This window comes from Melospiza georgiana, chromosome 14 (genome assembly GCF_028018845.1).
Source record: "Melospiza georgiana isolate bMelGeo1 chromosome 14, bMelGeo1.pri, whole genome shotgun sequence".
NCBI lineage: Eukaryota > Metazoa > Chordata > Aves > Passeriformes > Passerellidae > Melospiza > Melospiza georgiana.
The window spans coordinates 8,885,142-8,901,963 of NC_080443.1; the positions used below are offsets into that span (position 1 = coordinate 8,885,142).

The following is a 16,822-nucleotide window of genomic DNA, read 5'->3' on the forward strand; positions in this document are numbered from 1 at the left end:
CAGGTTCCTATATCCTCCTGTTCATTATTATTTTCCTGGTAAGTAATAATCTCATTCCTCAAATATGACAGATTAGATTTTTTTTATTGTTTTGGGTACTCAGCATCTCGGCTGTTCATTAAACTATCCCAGCTTTTCCAAAACAGCCAGTTCAATAGAATCAGAACATGGACAAACTCAATCCCCACTGCCCAAGAGTCTCAGCTCTCTGTTGGTAAATCTAGGGCAGTTCTGAGATAAAAAATCTGATGTGCTCCTTCTAGGAATCAAGGTGCCTGACAGGCTGAGAAACTTCTGATTGTTCTATGTAAATTACTCTACTCTTCCTCTTGTTTTGCTGAGGTATTTTTTAGTAGCACAAGGGATTTGATAAAGTGACAATTTCAATTTATAAAAGAAAATAATAATATCAGATCAGTTCTCACAATGAAGATCTACATTTTATCCCTCAGATAGTTTAAAGTTCAGCTGTACTTACTCTGGGAACAGGGGACGTCTGGGTACCTTTCCTTTGGCCACTAGTCTCAGGTGTCAGGTCTCGGTGGTCTACCTGAATGTGGCTCTCTAAGTCTTCAGCACTTTCAAATTTGACACTACACTCTGGACACCTCAGGCTGCCACACGGCCTCTCGTTCACCTCCTGTGGAGTCAAGCTGGAAGACTGTCCATTGGTGCTCCTGGTCATGCATCCAGCACACAGGCCGTAGGGAAGGCCGTTCACATCCAACTTTACCAAGTCCTGCTTATTGCGGAACTCCTTCAAGCACAGCGCACACTTGTAGAGTTTTTGCAAGGCCTGGCCATTAGGTGATGAGGTTGCAGAGTTTCCTGCCAATTTCTGCATATGAAACGTCCCATGAATTTTCAGCTCCAGGGTAGAGGTGACCGTCTGCATGCAGACAACACAGCGAAAGCCAGTGAGGGAGTTTCTGAGATCTGGATGCATCTGGCAGTGCTCAATGAACTCCTCCTCACTCTGCAGTGGCATTTTGCAGATCCGACACGTCCCCGTATCCAAACTCTTGCTGTGAGTGACTTTGTGCTCCGTCAGGGTCAGAAGCGATGGGAAGCGTTCCCCACAGATGGGGCACATGTAGTGCTTAGCTGGGCCTCGATGGGTCTGCATGTGCTCCCTCAGGCCATTTTCTGAGAAAAAGGTCCTTGAGCAGATATTACACTTGTGGCTACCTTTGATGAATTCTGCTTTCTTCCTAGAACAGTCATCCTCCCCAGGCCTGATGTTATGATCTCTCAAACGATGGTTCTGCAGGAGGACCTCCATAGTGTAGGCAGCCCCACAAATGTCACAGCCATACATGGGCTCAGAAGCATCCACATCATCCTCACTGGCTTCATGACTGTTGGAAGTATCCGGGTTCTTCATTAACATGTTCTGGATATCTCCCCCTTCTGTCTTCTTATTTGTTGGGGTCATGCCATTAGCTGTACCATTCTCAGCGCTAGCATCAAAAACACAATGTTTTTCCCGCAAGTGTTTTTCAAGCAAGATGATGGCATGAAAAGCTTTGCTACAAAACTTGCAGTTGTATTTTTTGCTGTGGGTTGTGATGTGGCACTGCAGTTCTACCTCTGTGCTGAAGGTCTCACCACAGAAGATACATTTGTGAGACTTTGATGGATTACCCAAGTGGCTATGCTTCACATGGATCTGGAGATCCACCTCCTTCCTAAAATCCCAGTTACAGGCTGTGCAACGATACATCTTCTTTTCATTGCTATGCTTGACTGCCAGATGCACTTGGATAGATACCTTGGAATCAAAAACTTCTTGGCAAAGGGTGCAGTGATACAACACAAAAGTATGCATGTCCAACAAATGCTTCTGCAAATCATCCACTGAAGAAAACTGTTTGTCACAGCTCTCACATACATAATGAGTGGAAGTTGTCATGTAGTGTACGGTGAGATGTTGCAGAAGAGACTCCTGGGAATCAAAGTCTTCTTTACACTGAGGGCAAGACTGTTTCCTCAACAGCAACTCCAAATGCAACTTTAAATGGGTCTGAAAACTCTCAAAATTTGAGAACTTTAGATCGCACTGATTACAGGGGTATTCGCCATTAGACACTGAGTTTGCGCTTGCAGAAAGCCGCTGCCTTTTAGGGGAAGAGACTTCAACATCAGAAGAAACTGGACTCTGCTCTGCTTTTGACTTCTTATTGTGTGCCAGAGGAATGTTCTTGTGGTTTTCTTTAATATGCTTTGTAAGCTTCAGGATGGAGCCAAAAATGGGGGAGTTTGTGCAATAAGGGCATGAATAAACTTCCATAAAAGACTGTGTTGGCTGAATGACAGGGGAATCCAATTTTGAATTTCCTACATTGCAGTGAGTCTGCTGGATGTGCTCAGTCAAGGTAGCTTCGGTCAGAAAGCCCATGGAGCACTGGTTGCAGAAGAAAGCATTGTTGCCATCTTGAGGGGTAGCGTTTGGGCCGCAGTGAGTAATGCGGATGTGTTCCTGCAAGCTATTGATATCGGCAAACATCTCCGGGCAGTAATTACAATGAAAGGCAGAAATGTTGCTAAACTGCATCATGGGATAGGCATGGTTTTTGTGCACTTTTCTCACGTGTTCATTCAAGTTGTACAGTGTAGGCATGGAATCAAGGCAGATCTGGCACGTGTGGCTTTGCTGAGGTTTATCTGCATGAATGGTCTTCAGATGGATCTCCAGAACAGCAAGGCTGTTGAAGTCACGCTTCGAGCAGTAGGGACAGCTGTAAGTAACTTTAGACCAGTTCTGGCCATCCTCTCTGTCAACAGACCTGGTTTTCTTTTGTCCTCTCAAAGGCTTTAAGGTGGAATCTGGAGTGGAACCTCTTTCCACCGACGCGCTGGAGTCCGGCGTTGCGCTGCTCATGGATGCCACACTCCCCAGGACTGGGTCAGGGCTGATGCTGTGGTTGCTGGAGTCAGGCTGTCTGTGGCTGTCCAAGTGGCAATAGACTTCCTCCACTGAAGAAAACTGCTCTGGGCACATAGGGCACTTGTGTTTCTTGTTGGCATGGGCTTGATGAATGTGTGAGAGCAGCGAGTTTTCGTCTACAAATACTTCAGGGCAATGAATACACTGCAAATCTGCCTTCTCGGAAAGCTGTGGGTGGCGTGTCATTACGTGCTTCTCCAAATCTTCAGTCTGACTGAACGTCTCTTCACAGTAATCACACATAAAATCATCCTTCTTCACCTCTTTCTCATTCTTTGCCATATGTTCCTTGTTCTTTTTATGAGCTTGCATGTGACTCTGCAATGAGCTGGTGGATGAAAACCCACGTTTACACACAGTACACTTGAATGGTTTGCTGGAGCTGTGGGTTTTCAGGTGGATTTTGAGGTGGTCGCTGCGGGAGAACGCAGCCTCGCATTCGTGGCAATGGTACTTTTTATCCCCTGTGTGAAGCTTTATGTGGCGATCCCTACTCCTCTTGTGCTTAAAAAGCCGGCTACAGTAGGTGCATTTGAAAGGTAGTTTGTCACTGTGGATCTGCTCGTGCCTTTTAAGGTAGCTCAGGCGAATGAAGGACTTATCACAAAACTGACAGGGATACGGCAGGCCAGTCCCCCCTTCCTCCTCCCCGATGCCAAGATCACACCCATCTCCTATCATCTGAGTGGGTGATGCAACATCTTTGCTGGAGGGAGATGAAGCCACCCAGGAGAGTTGTGGGTCGTCATCACCATCTGTAATGGGAAAGCAGAAAGGAGATTAAAAACAATTCCCAGTGCATCTGTGAAATAAGGACAAAGCTCTCAACAACACTATGGGCTTCTGCTACTACAGCATTAAAAAAAAAATCAACTCAAAAAAAACCCCAATAAACCCTCTTGAATTTGAAAGGAGGTTTGAGAAAGAGAAATAAAAATATATTTGTACACATAATTCACAAATATGCCAACACATAGTGTTAATAAAAAGCGTTTTTCTTTAGCAGGTTTAACACCTGCTCACTGTACTGTAAAGCAATAAACAATGAATAAAGAAAGCGAAACACAATGTGCAATGAAGCAATACAAACACTTCAGAAAGCTACAGTGTTAAGTGATCACCTGTGAATTTGTGGGTCTGTTAAATGCTACATCAAGATGATTTTAAGTAATGTCTCCATTAAAAAAATCCTTCAGTTCTGTCTGAAAACTGTAACAGAATGAAAGGCTGCTCAAAGGCAGAGCTGAACATCTAGGTGAAATAAAAGCATCAGATTTGAGAGAGCTCAAGAAAATCAGAGAAGAGATCTGCACCATTACCATGTTTGCTCGTATAAAAGGTAATGTTTCTCTCTTGTTACAAAATCAAACAAATTTTTTTAAAGCCCAGAAAAATCACCACTGGAGATCTTTAGACATCATAAATTAATCAAGTTCAGGATAAACTAAAAATGGCCCAGCCTCTGTTTTAATAACGATTTCCTTTACTCAACATGAAGCTTTGAAAAATATCTTATAATTCCATATTACCATACAGAAACACAGCACCAACCCCAGCAGCCCCACAGTCATTTTAGGAAAAATACATAAAATGTTGTCAGCTTTCATTGACAGAATTGTTAACAAGAAACAGAAGAGAGTGAGCTCAAGTATCCTAATTCCAACAAATGCAGAGATGCTCAGTGAAACATAACTGCCACTAGTCTGATATCAAACTAAATCACAGAATGAAGCAAAAATAAAGTTCCTGTAAATGATGGAAGGCGCTGACCATGCAAACATTTGGAGATTCCAAAAAGGAGCCAGTTCTCAAGATACACCGTCCTTATAAAACATTTAATGTTTTAAATACTTCAGTTTTTACTAAAACAAACCAATAAAAAAATCCCCGACTGTGTGTGTAGGCTGCCACACGCACACTCCTCGTGCCTGCCAACTGCAGAGTCTCCAGGCGGAGAAGGCACAAGTAGAGAAGGCACAAGTAGGGCGAGGAGCTCTCAAAGAAGGGCTCGGCTAATGAGGGTATCACCCCCGTACCAGGCAGCTCCTGGCACCGTCTGCTCTGGCAAACACCTGCTTTTCATCCCAGGTAAAGAAAGAGAGCAGCGACCCTGGAAAAAACTAAACCAAACAAGCACACCCCAAACAACTTTTCCCGCGCGATGGGGGTGTCTATTTTCCAGGTCAGGCGTCTGCTCTCTGCACCCCCTGCTCCCGAGAGCTCTGCTCCCCTGTTTGTCTAAACCTCCTGCTCCAGAGCGATGCTGGACACCGAGAACTGCTTCTTCCTGCTCCCGAAATGCACCTCGACTCTCAGCGAGCATCCGCGCTTCCAAGATGCTCAAGGTCTTTGCGCTCAACTAGCTGCTCCAAATGCGGCGGAGCCCAAGCCTAAAACACAGACAAGGAGCTCCTGATTTTTACGTAAACTTTTCTCAGTCTTCACTCCCCCCACCACGAACGGCTCTCTCTCTGCAGCTGCAACAAAGCCTCCTGTTCCCAATTTAAGCCACCTCCGCCGCCCACCGCGCTGCCAGCACAGCTTTGCGGAGCCCCCGGGGAGCCCCCGGCCCCCGCCACCCCCAGCTTTGCCGCCAGCCGGATCCGGGGCTCCGTCCCCACGGACCTGCGGCCACAGGCCGTCGGAGGGAAGAGGCAGCCGGCTGCCAGAGCCCGGATTAGGGGCCCCGGGGAGGTGCCGGTAGCTCAGGGCTGCCTAATTCCCTCCTCTCACCAGCTGGGCTCCTCCAGGGGCAAGGAGACAAAGGGGAGCACGAGGGGGATGCTGGGCCCGAACTAGGGCAGCACATGTTGCGTTTGTGCCGCTGCTGCTGTCTACGGAGAGGGGGAGAGAGGAGAAAAACAACACGAGGAAAAGCACCCCACCATTTGCTAGTTACTGCTCGGGCTTACTGGCTGTAATTATAATAATTTTACGTGTCTGTTTGCAGGAATGTTTGTGGAAACACGTGCATTGAAATATCCCCTCTCGCAGCCGGGCTGCCCGCGCCGTGCGCGGAGCGGCGGCGTACACAGGAAAGGCCGCGCCGAGAGAAGCCGAGCGCTCCAAACGCCTCCAGCGAATAAAGCTCCATTGTTCGGCTGGAAACCTGAGATGCCGTGGGCCAAATCCAGGGCTAACACAGGCCGGGCCAACTGCTTTCACTTATTTACATCCATATGCACGTATGCCAACCATTACATTGGCCCACCACGCAAACTGAACAAATCTCTAGAAAGTCTCTTTTTCCTCTGAAATGAACAGATCTACCTCACAACACAGTCTAACATTCAAATAGAGCCAGTTCCCCTCCAGCTGCTGCTCCTCAAACATATTGGGCTATTCAGAAAACAGAATCAAAGAAAGCTGGTATTAGTATTACTTTGTGAGTGAAACACAAAGCCTTTGCTAATATAATTTGGATTTTTAAAAAATTATATTTCTCAGGTTGTAAAGCTGGATTTGTCATAAAATGGAAGTGTTTACATAGAATGCAAAGATTATCTCCTTTTGTTAGCTTCAGTTGGACCTTTTACCAATTTTCATGTTTAATTGCTTGATTCTTTTTATTCCAGCATTTTCTCATACTTTTACAGATCAAAAAGAATTTTAGAAGAAACTTTAAGCACCAGAAACAACCTACATAGATTTCTTACTAACAAGATACTAAATTACTGAACACCTAAACTGAAGAAATTAAGGAAAACTCATTATCATTAATCTCTTTATGGAATGAATGAATGAATGAATGAATAATGGCCCTGTTAATTTTAACTTGCCATATTAAATTGAAGAAAAGACCTATAATGAACTGAGGAGAAAATTCTAAGGTATTCTACCACAGTAATATTTTAGTGGGGAGATATATTTTAGGTGTGGTATGACATGTCTGGCAAAGATGGTTAGAATAATAATTCTACATTAATGCAATCAAAGGAATGTAGCAGAATGAGAAAAATCACTTTCAAAAAGGAGATTAAAGTCATTAAAATGGCTAATCCTGCAAAGTGGGACTGTTCTAAAATAGAGAATCACATGGCTGGTGCAAGGCTTTTGTCATATGTGCATAAGAGAATCAAAACAAGTATTAAAAGGGTAAGAAAATTCAATAAAAAGTTTAATTAGGAAAAAAAAGAGCATTAAAGAAGCTTCAGGATGCCAGTAGTCCTCAGGATATATGTGCAGGTCATGAAGCTTAAAGGGCCATTCTTGATAATCAATCTCAAAGTGGTACAGTAATTTAGCAACTTAATGTTCAGCACGTTTACAGGACTGCAAGCATTTATCATCATCAGTGAGGAGCTAATTCTAGCCTCAATGCATTCAATAAATGCATTTTTCCTTCTAAGAAGAACAATTTGGCCAAAATGTAGTATAAATCATACTTCATTCTCTATTTATCTTCCAGATAACACAAGCCAAGTTCAGAGACATATTCATGAAGCTAAAACAATAAAATGAAGTTTAAAAAGATATGGTCTCTCTTAGAAGGGAGACAAATGGCTCATCACAGATTGCCAGGAGGAAGCAGCACTGCCATCTCAGCATACACTGCTGACATTGATATATCTATTATTCCAGAGTTATTTTGCTAATAGAAATATAATCAACCAGACACAATTTCACAATCCCTGCAAACACCTTCCCATCTCCCTGCCCACAAGTAGCTGGAGACTGTTCACTCCTGCTGAACTTTGAGCAGAGCTCCATTTTCTTGTTCAGCTCCCCAGCTGAGCTCCCCCAGCTCCCCCACCCTGGGGGCCACATTCCTGGGCAGGAAGTGCACAAACCCAGGCCACCCCCAGCTGGCTCCTTTTCCTTTCAAGAACAAAACACATGCACAGAGGTCACATTTACTGGCCCAACTGAAGTTCATCCTTTCCTAAAGCTCTTGTTCACCAACAGAGTATCACTGGGTCCCGCTCCACTGAAAAATCCCCCCACTCTGTCTCCCCTAGGCGTGGGGAGCTCAGGGGCTCTTCCCCAGGGCCCCTGTGATCCCTGCACAGCACAGGCACGCTGCAATGTGGCCTGGGCACCAGCAGGCCAGTTCCTCCCAGTGCCACCAGCACAGACTGAGCACCACAGGGCTCAGGAGAGCCTGCACAACCAGCCCCAGGCATCACAAAAATCCTGGGTCTGGCCAAAGAAACATCTTTAGGACTCCCCTCCTGAGCCCAGAAGGCATCTCCATACAGGACAATAAAGCAAGGAGGTCAGATTTGAATGTGATCTTATTCTATCAGGTTTATTCCTCTAGCACAGAGCTAGTACACAAGAGAAATACTTAAATTAACAAACACAAAACCCCACAAAATTGATTGTTGAAGGAAAGATTGCTGTTTAAGCTCAGACTTCAGGTTCTCTCTGAGTCCCTCCATGATACACAAGTTAAAGATGATCAAAGCACTGAAAATGCTTTAAGGTGTTAAAAGTTGATGGAATTCTTGCCCTCAAAAAAGTAACTTTTGAAAACAAGCTTGCAAGCTTGGCATCATAAGACACGCTTCTGAACTGTTCCTCATCTCCATAACAGCAAAAAGCCATCTGCTTCTCAAGGGCAAATTGTAGGGCTTACTTCTGTATCGCTGTGAAAACCCTGAGACATCCTCAGATGGAAAGTCCAATAGAAATGCTATCAATTTCAATAATTATTATTATTGCAGATGCTTAACTATGAGAATAAAACACTGAGATTGAGGACTAACAAATCCTCAGTACTGGTTATAGTAAATTTTGCATTGCTGTGCTATGTATTAAAGCCAGGGATAGATCATTACAATGGATTATAGTAAGAACCTCACATAGCATACGCTGCTCATTTACACTGCAGTGCTGGTGTGAAAGAATGCAAATCAAGTTTACACAGCAAATGTTTTAAGCTCAGCATTTTCAGTGCACTGTGACAGCTTTTTGCTTAATTATTTTGTTGGAGTGTTTAGTCCTATTTTTCTGCACATTTCCTTCACAGTTATAAGAAATAATTAGAAGTACCAATAATATTCCAAACTCGATTTTTTATGCACTTATTAGCTTCAATGAACATTTCTGTTCATTGTGTCACAGAAGGCAATAATGGACTGTGACCCACCAGCCCCTGTGGCAATGCAAGTCCTTGTACACTGACACTGCATCTAGCTCTGAATGGCACTGTCACTGCTGGGCTGGGACTGACACCCAGCACTGCTGCACACTCAAGCACACTTCACTAAATGAGAAGGAGGATTTCTGCAACTTATTTATAATTATTCCTCAAAAAATATCATGCAACTGTCCCCTAGAGCTGCTTAACCCACCCTTAGCCAAAGCAGGGAGGAGGGCCTGGGAAATCCACACTGCTCTGAAGAACTCTACACAGAGCTTCACACTTCAGTGACATCAGGTTCTTCAGCAAACAGGTCAGAGTTCTGTATTTTAAGGCACTATGATATTTTATATATAATATATGTACGTATGTATGTATGTATGTATGTATGTATGTATAAAATGTTCAAAACAAACATGAAATTGGATAAAAGTCTAAGAGGTGCTAATGTAAGTGGCACCACAGGAATTGCTTTCATTATTATCTCTGATTTGAGAAAAATTCAGTTACGCCTAATCCCATGTTTATGAGGTAAGCATTTTTGTTGGACTAAATTACCAAAGGTTAGTGACTCTTTTCCCACTTTCTCAGCTTTGTACTGCAATTCATTTTATAGTGATTTTTTTAAAAAAGCAAGGAAGACGTCTGGCTCAATGGAAAGTATATATAATCTGATTTTTTTTCTCATGCAGAGAGTAACTTTGTATTTAGAATACAAAATCAGCACAAGATGTAGTGCAGAATTTCAAACACTAAACTTGCTGGGATGTCTGCCACAGATAAACTGTTACACATAGACAGTTTAAACCTTGCTGTCTTTGTTTAAACCTTTTTGTAGTGATCAAAGATACATCTAATTAGTCTTTTTTATACTTCAAGTTAAAAGTACACACAAAGGTGTCTATTGAAGCTTAGCTGATATACAGAAACTTGTTAAGGCAGAGTAATGCATGCCTGAGCCCTTGTCTCCCATTAGCAGAGATATCAAAGCTCAGTAATGACCATCGACAGGGTGATCCATAATTCTGAGCAGATGATAAAATGTTATTTTTAACATTATTTTTCCTTATGTCAAACAGTCTGTATTTTGCTGGTAACAAAAAATTAACATATCATTAAGTCAGTTATTTCACGCTTCGATAAATGGCATAATAGGGCTGGAGGAGAAAGTTTTATGTTAGATCTAGGAATAAACTAAATGCTTTCAGAGTTGAATCACTGTTTTTCTTTACTCCCTTTGGAAAAGCAGCAGATACTATATTCTGCTGTGCATCATGGACTTGGGACTGAAAACAGCTGCACTCTAATTACATGTAAAGTGTACCAAAACATTCCTTTTATCACAGACTGTAAATCTGTTAGCATCTGTCTCTCCTTTGTTTCTTCCACAAGATACAAGCTTGTTTCTACATTTTTCTCACCTGTAGCGGTAATTAAAATTCATTATAAATGAAAGGAGTGAACACTAAAACAAGTTCCTCTGTGTACAGTTCTAAACTCAAATTAGAAACAGCTGTTTGCTAATTCATGCAGTGATGTTTTGTCGTGCTCTGTGAATCAATAATAACTCACCCTATTCCTACCAAAATGGTAGGATTATATATATATTTTTCTTAGCAATTTTCTCCTTAGAAATATTCAAATGCACATTCAGTCTTTTTTTAATGAGATTAGAAGATGATACCTACAAAATCATCAATGAAATAACAGGAAGATCTTAAGATCTTAATAGCTTGCTGCTTCTGCTTACCCTGCTACCTAGAGGGTCCTGTGTCATACTTGCCTGCTTTGATGCCTACAGAGCATTTAGCAAAAGGGCACGTTGTAAGACAGATGTAAAAGAACAAAACTGTATATGGAGTCACACAGATGCACATGGATGCAACAGTCACATTGAGAGAATATTACAGAATTAGGGTTTCAGCTACAACATCGACAACTTTCAAACATTAGGAATGACAAAGCCCTCAGGAAAAAAATCCTAGTAGAATAATTATTACTTATAATAATTAGTTGTAAAATTAGTTATAATAAATGGCAATACTTATGCTAATTGTTAGTAATATTTCTACATATTATGTTAGCCAGAGCACAAACTTCATGTGACCCCATTGGCCTTACACAATTATATTCTGCACTTCTGGCTACTTGATGTCAACATTTATCACGATTTCAACACTTGATTATGCAAAACAAAGAGACAACACACAGCACTTAAGAGCTTCTTTTTTATCTAAGCATAGGGATGCAAGCAGGGTGGCCGCAGTGATGTGAGCAGTCCTCACAGCAGCTTTGCAGAGCCTGCCCTCGTCACAGCACGAGTGGGGCCAGCCCTGGGCCCTGCACTGCCCCTTTGCAGAGCCAAAGATGCAGCCCAGAGCAGTGGAAGGACATCAGCCTCTGTGCAATACCTGCATCACTTCATGCATTTTCTCATCTCTGTACAGAGATGTTTTCCCTTTCTTGTGTTGTGCTGCTGATAGCAGGGAGGGTGTTCCCACACCTGAGACTGAGACTGAGCTGCTCGTGGAAATGTGGCCAGCGGGACAGCCTTGCTGGTGGGATGAAATGCATCAGATGAATTTCCTCCCTCCCATCTGATCAGGCAGCTCTCAAATACAGCAGGCACCTGTTCTCAGGCTGTTTTGCTGAGTACCCTCAGGCACGTGCAGTCACACAGACTCAGCTCAAGCTTTCCCTCAGTTCATATCCATAGCACCAGAAACACAGACTGGCTGCTACTTGCAGAAACTCACTGAGTGCAAAGCTGAAAGTAAAGACAGACAGACTTTTCTCCACTAATGGACCAGATTGATGTGATTTAATGTAATGTTTTCTTGTGTTCATTTTCATGATTTTACATTGTACTTTCATGTGAAGTCATCAATTACAATCCATTTAGCTCATTCATAAAATTCATTTAAGGGTCATATCCTGCACAGTGAGCAGCAAGTCCTGGAAGTCAGCACTGACAAGGACAAGCAGCACTTTCTCACAGGATATTCAGCTTGAGCAGAATCAAGTCAGAGCTCATTTTGATGGTGTGGGCAGCAGTCTGGAGAAGCAAGTGCCTTTAAAACTGGGGCAGTGGCAAACTAGGACAAAGACAGCTTTGCCAAGAGTTCTCTGATAATCTGCTGTCACTACTGAGACAAATGGCTATCTGCTTCTGTGCTGATAGAGAATACTAGAGTGGCCTTTCCATTTCTGCAGAGCTGTTTCCACTCTTCTGTCATGAATCAGCTGTGAACCAAAAGAACCACTAGAAGTGAGAAAATGGACCAAAAATGCTCTGTGCCTTCTGGCTGAGGTCACCAGAACTGACTGCATTGCTAGGATGGCTTTCTCTGATGTGATCTTCAACTGCTATTATGTGGTGACCTGACCTGTAAGAAAATGGGTTTGCAGTCCCTGCCTCTAACAGATGATAGGTACTTTCCAGAGAACAGAATTCTGCTTCTAAATTAGTATTTTCCATCAGTGCTCAGTAGAAGAGAAGACAATTGCCATGTTCAAACCTGAGAAAAACCCTTATTTTTCATACTCTGCCCTGCACAGAACTTTACTACCAAGCTTTCCGACCTGAGAAACTTAAAGCTAGTCACATTATTAGAGCAAGTTGCAGAGGAAAATAAAACCAGCTTGTTAAGTTAAAAAGAAGGAGGCAGTTCCAGGCTCTCATTTTGATCTAGGTGGGAAAACTGGGACACACTTTCAATCTCAATGGGTTGATGTTCATGATGAATAGACTTAATGCTGAAAAACACATGTTGGCTGAAATTACTCAGCAATAAACAAACAGTAAAAACCAACAACATCCAGATTTTATACTGCCTTCAAAGAAGACGGGAAGAAAAGTAAATTACATGTGACAAACGGTATCAAGTAACCTGTTTTATAGCTATGCACACACATTATTGTTCTGACTTCCAAATGTGTTTTGTATTCACAGCAATCCCATTGAATTCAATAGGAACAGCAGTTACTCAACACTCCTCAAAATTCAAGTGACATAAATATGAGATATAGCCAGTTCTATTAGAGATATTTTCAGAAAGGTGCTTGCATTCCTGTCCCTTTAGTGAATTCAGAATTAAGATTTCATGCAAACACTATGAACGGAAATGAAGCTGCACTTGCAAATCTCACAACTTCTATGTCTGGTGAGTGCAGCCCCTCAAGGCCTCCATCTGCCTGGTTTTGGAGGGGCCTGTGTGCCCCAGTGGGTATCCCTGGAGCTGAAGAAGCTGCCAGCTCCATCAGACCCAAGACTGGAAATGGGGTTTGCTCCAGCTGAGTAAATCTCCCATTGCTTAGAGATGGTGTGCATTAGGGCAAAGTACAATTAGTTAAGACTTTGGGTTTATTAGTGAACAATTTTTAAGAAATTAATTCATTTAAAATTCAAAAAGAGCACCCACAAATGTAACAGCACACTGTTGAATATGAAACACATTTCTGATTATCATAAACATTGGTCATGAATCTGCACAATGTTTGTAACTGGCCTGAGGGAAACTGCATGAAACAGAGGTGGGAAGGAAGTTCTCCACTTATCAATACCTGACAGAAATAACTGAAAGGCTTAAAAAGAAAATAACTATAGGTTTTTTACTATGCAAGATGAAAGTCAAACAGCATGGCTTGCCTAGGAGAGACATGTATTCTGCACTGTATGGTAATACTACTTCTTTTTTCCTAACAGTACCCACCATTTTAAACAAGAAGAGCCTTCTAAAGTGAGCAAGCAAACAGACGCATTTGCCACCTGGTAAGATTGCTCTCGGTACACCAGTGTTTCCCTACAACAAATGTGCTGCATGAGAGTCCTTTCAAGTTTAACCGTCAGTGACCCGGCATCTGTGATCTGAGGACTTGCACTGCACCACACAACAAAACCATTCACCAAAAGCTGCTCTCTGCTTCCAATACATCTTTGCCCTTTTGACTGAAGGGCCTGATGACAAATCGTGCGACTGCGCTCACAGGCGTTCTAAAGAAAAGCTGTGGCAACAGCCAAGGTCTCTTTTCCTCGAGCTCCCAACTCCATTGGCGCAGCTCAAGGGGGATCCCATGCCCAACATTGCTGGGACCCTGCTCAGCCTGCAGGGGATGAGCCCCTTGGTGCCCACTGCAAGCACCTCCATGTCACTGGATATCCCTCTCCTGTGGGTACCCAGCACTGAGAGCAGCCCAGGCTGTGCCCCATCTCCTACACCACAAGTTTGTGAGAGACTTTTTGAATCTCTAAATGACTTTAAAGAATCTCTAAATTCTTTAGAGGCTTCTCAGGTTGTCAGTCAGCAGCGACCACGCTCTGGAGAAAGCCTCCCGTAGGGAGGATGCTCATCAGTGCAGGCAGGCAGGAGGGGGGAGCGCAGCTGGGGAGCCAGAGCGAATCCAAGCAGGAGACAACAGCCCCTCCAGCCCTGCTGCCCACCTGCCAGGAGCCATGCAGAGCCTGGCAGGAACCTCCCCTCCACCCCTGCTGTGCTCCCAGCCCCAGCTGCAGGCACCACACTGCCCACAGACCAGAACAGGGGCACCTTCCTCAAAGTCCCCTGCGGCAGAGACACCTTCCTCCTGAATTGTTTTACAGTCCTAGGTGCTCATTTTCTCTATTCAGATGGCTCTAGTTTAACTACCAATGCAGGTTTTCCCACAAAATGTGAATTGTAGGATTTATTCTAGTTAGTAACTGTCTCTGTGCCTTGGCCACAGATACATGAGAGAGTGAATTTACAATGAGGAAAGGTGCAGGGCACAATTATTTGTTTAAATGGCATTAAAATTAGGGTTGGAGTGTACACTGAATCATCTCAATTTATCCCTGAAGAGAAAGAGGGACAGCAAATGTCTTGGCATTTGCAAACAAATATCTGTTTCCCCAACAACTCGCTAACAGCACTCCTTCCATTTGAGAGCAGTCTCACACAGACATTGGCACTGATATCAGAGAATTAAATGAAATAATGGGAAAAGCTATAGTCAATAACTTTCTAACTTTACTCACATGATGAGGACTGGTTATACTGACAAAAAAGTACCTGGAAATGTTAATAGACTAAACAACTCAGTAAAAGGAATGAGGAGGCCGTGGGGAGAGAGAGATTGAATTTACCCTCCAAAAGTACATCTTGACACTAAAGGTACAGCAAGGCTTTTTACAGGAAGGTACAGGCTTTCTACAGAAGAATCCCCTAAATTAAACATAGGTGGAATCTGGAGGTGGATGTTTAGGGTAGGGGCACATTTTCTGCACAGGAAAAATGGTCAAAAAATCAAAAAAGGAAAAGCAAAAGACTCTATAAAAAATAAACAACCAAGATCTCTCTGGGAAATCAGGCACCAGAGGTTTAAAAGACACACTTGTACCTCCAAAACCAGATGTGTTAAAAAAACATCTCCAGTCAATTAATGGCTGACAACATACACACCCCCACCGTGGAAATGAAAAACTATTGTTTTCATAAACACAAAGAGTTTTAAAGCTCAGACAGATTCATTGCAGAAAGCCTACTGTCCTAAATATACCTAAATAATGAAAACCCCTCACCACCTCCCTGCAATCTGTTTGGTTTTGCCCTTCCCAGAGCCACAGCCAAAGCTCCCTGCCCAGACAGGAGCACAGACTGGGCAGCTCTGGTGTCTCCCACAGGAGGGTGAGAGAACAAGGTTCCCCAGATAAAATTCACATATTATTTACATGTTTCCTCAAGGCTTTTCTAAAATTTATTTTAGTTCTGGTCACCAAGGCAAAAATTTTCATGACAGAAGCATTTTCTGGCCACAAATAAACTGTGCTGCTGTCTAAAATAAGATCTTTAGCCCATCTCACTTTTCAAAACAAACAAAATTGGACAAATGAATGAAAACTCAGTAACTGCTTCCTCACACCTGGCAGCTAATTTTAAAGACACATACAACCTTTTTTTGTTTGTCTTTGGGTAACAATTTTCTTATTATTTAGGATTATCATACTTTGCATCTTTGGATTTTCTATGAACATAACCATAATCCAGGGCCCCCCAGCTTCCTGACATCAGGAAGGCTGCAATATCATGTCTACCCTGAAGTCACTGTACACAGGCTTAAGAGGGACTTCATTTTAATTCAGTTCTTTGGCTGGAATTGAGATACTGGATTTGATCTGATATTTTTTCTTACTGTGTTGCTTTGTATCAAAACACCCATTTTCCAGTGGGTGGTGCCTAACAAAACAGAAGCAGAGGTGTGAGCATGAAGGAAACAGCCATTATAAATGCACAGAAACACACCATGTCAACACTTACCAGCTGCCCAATATGTACAAAAGCTTTAAAAAAGGACAACTGAGTCATTATTTTAGAGCTTCACTATAGTTTCCATTTTAAAACATTTTACAATCTATCTAGTGCCATTGGAGAAGGTTCCATTGCAAACACTGGAAATCAGACACCTCCTAACCATCAAATTCATCAGAATTTTTGTGCAAAGTGTTATCAGGTAACAATATTTACCATGTACAGTAATTATGAAAACTCTGAGATTGTGCAATTATATATTTTAATTACACGATCTGATTAGGTTTTTTAATCACTTCATAAAAAGAAAGGAAATTCACCGAGGTTGTCAGAAAGTTAATAAAAATAAGGTAATTCACTGCAAAGGCTCACCATGGTGCCTTTCTAACTACTTCCTTGCTACACCCCACTGTGCCTAGGTATTGGAGGTCAACTATAAGTATTAATTTCCTTACTTCTATTAACTTTGGTGACAACATTTGTGCTCTTTTGGCATGGTACTTTTTG

The 16,822-nt window shown here is 42.6% G+C and overlaps 1 protein-coding gene across 6 annotated transcripts in view; it reads right to left on the minus strand.

Moving 5' to 3' along the window:
* The window catches only part of ZNF423 (zinc finger protein 423), a 282,454-nt gene that overhangs the window by 94,816 nt on the left and 170,816 nt on the right, over window positions 1–16,822 (minus strand). For all 6 annotated transcript variants that reach the window (XM_058034263.1, XM_058034265.1, XM_058034261.1 and 3 more), the window contains one exon: window positions 479–3,702. In XM_058034263.1, coding sequence (XP_057890246.1) covers window positions 479–3,702 — 3,224 coding nt within the window. The remainder of the gene's footprint in view (window positions 1–478; window positions 3,703–16,822) is intronic.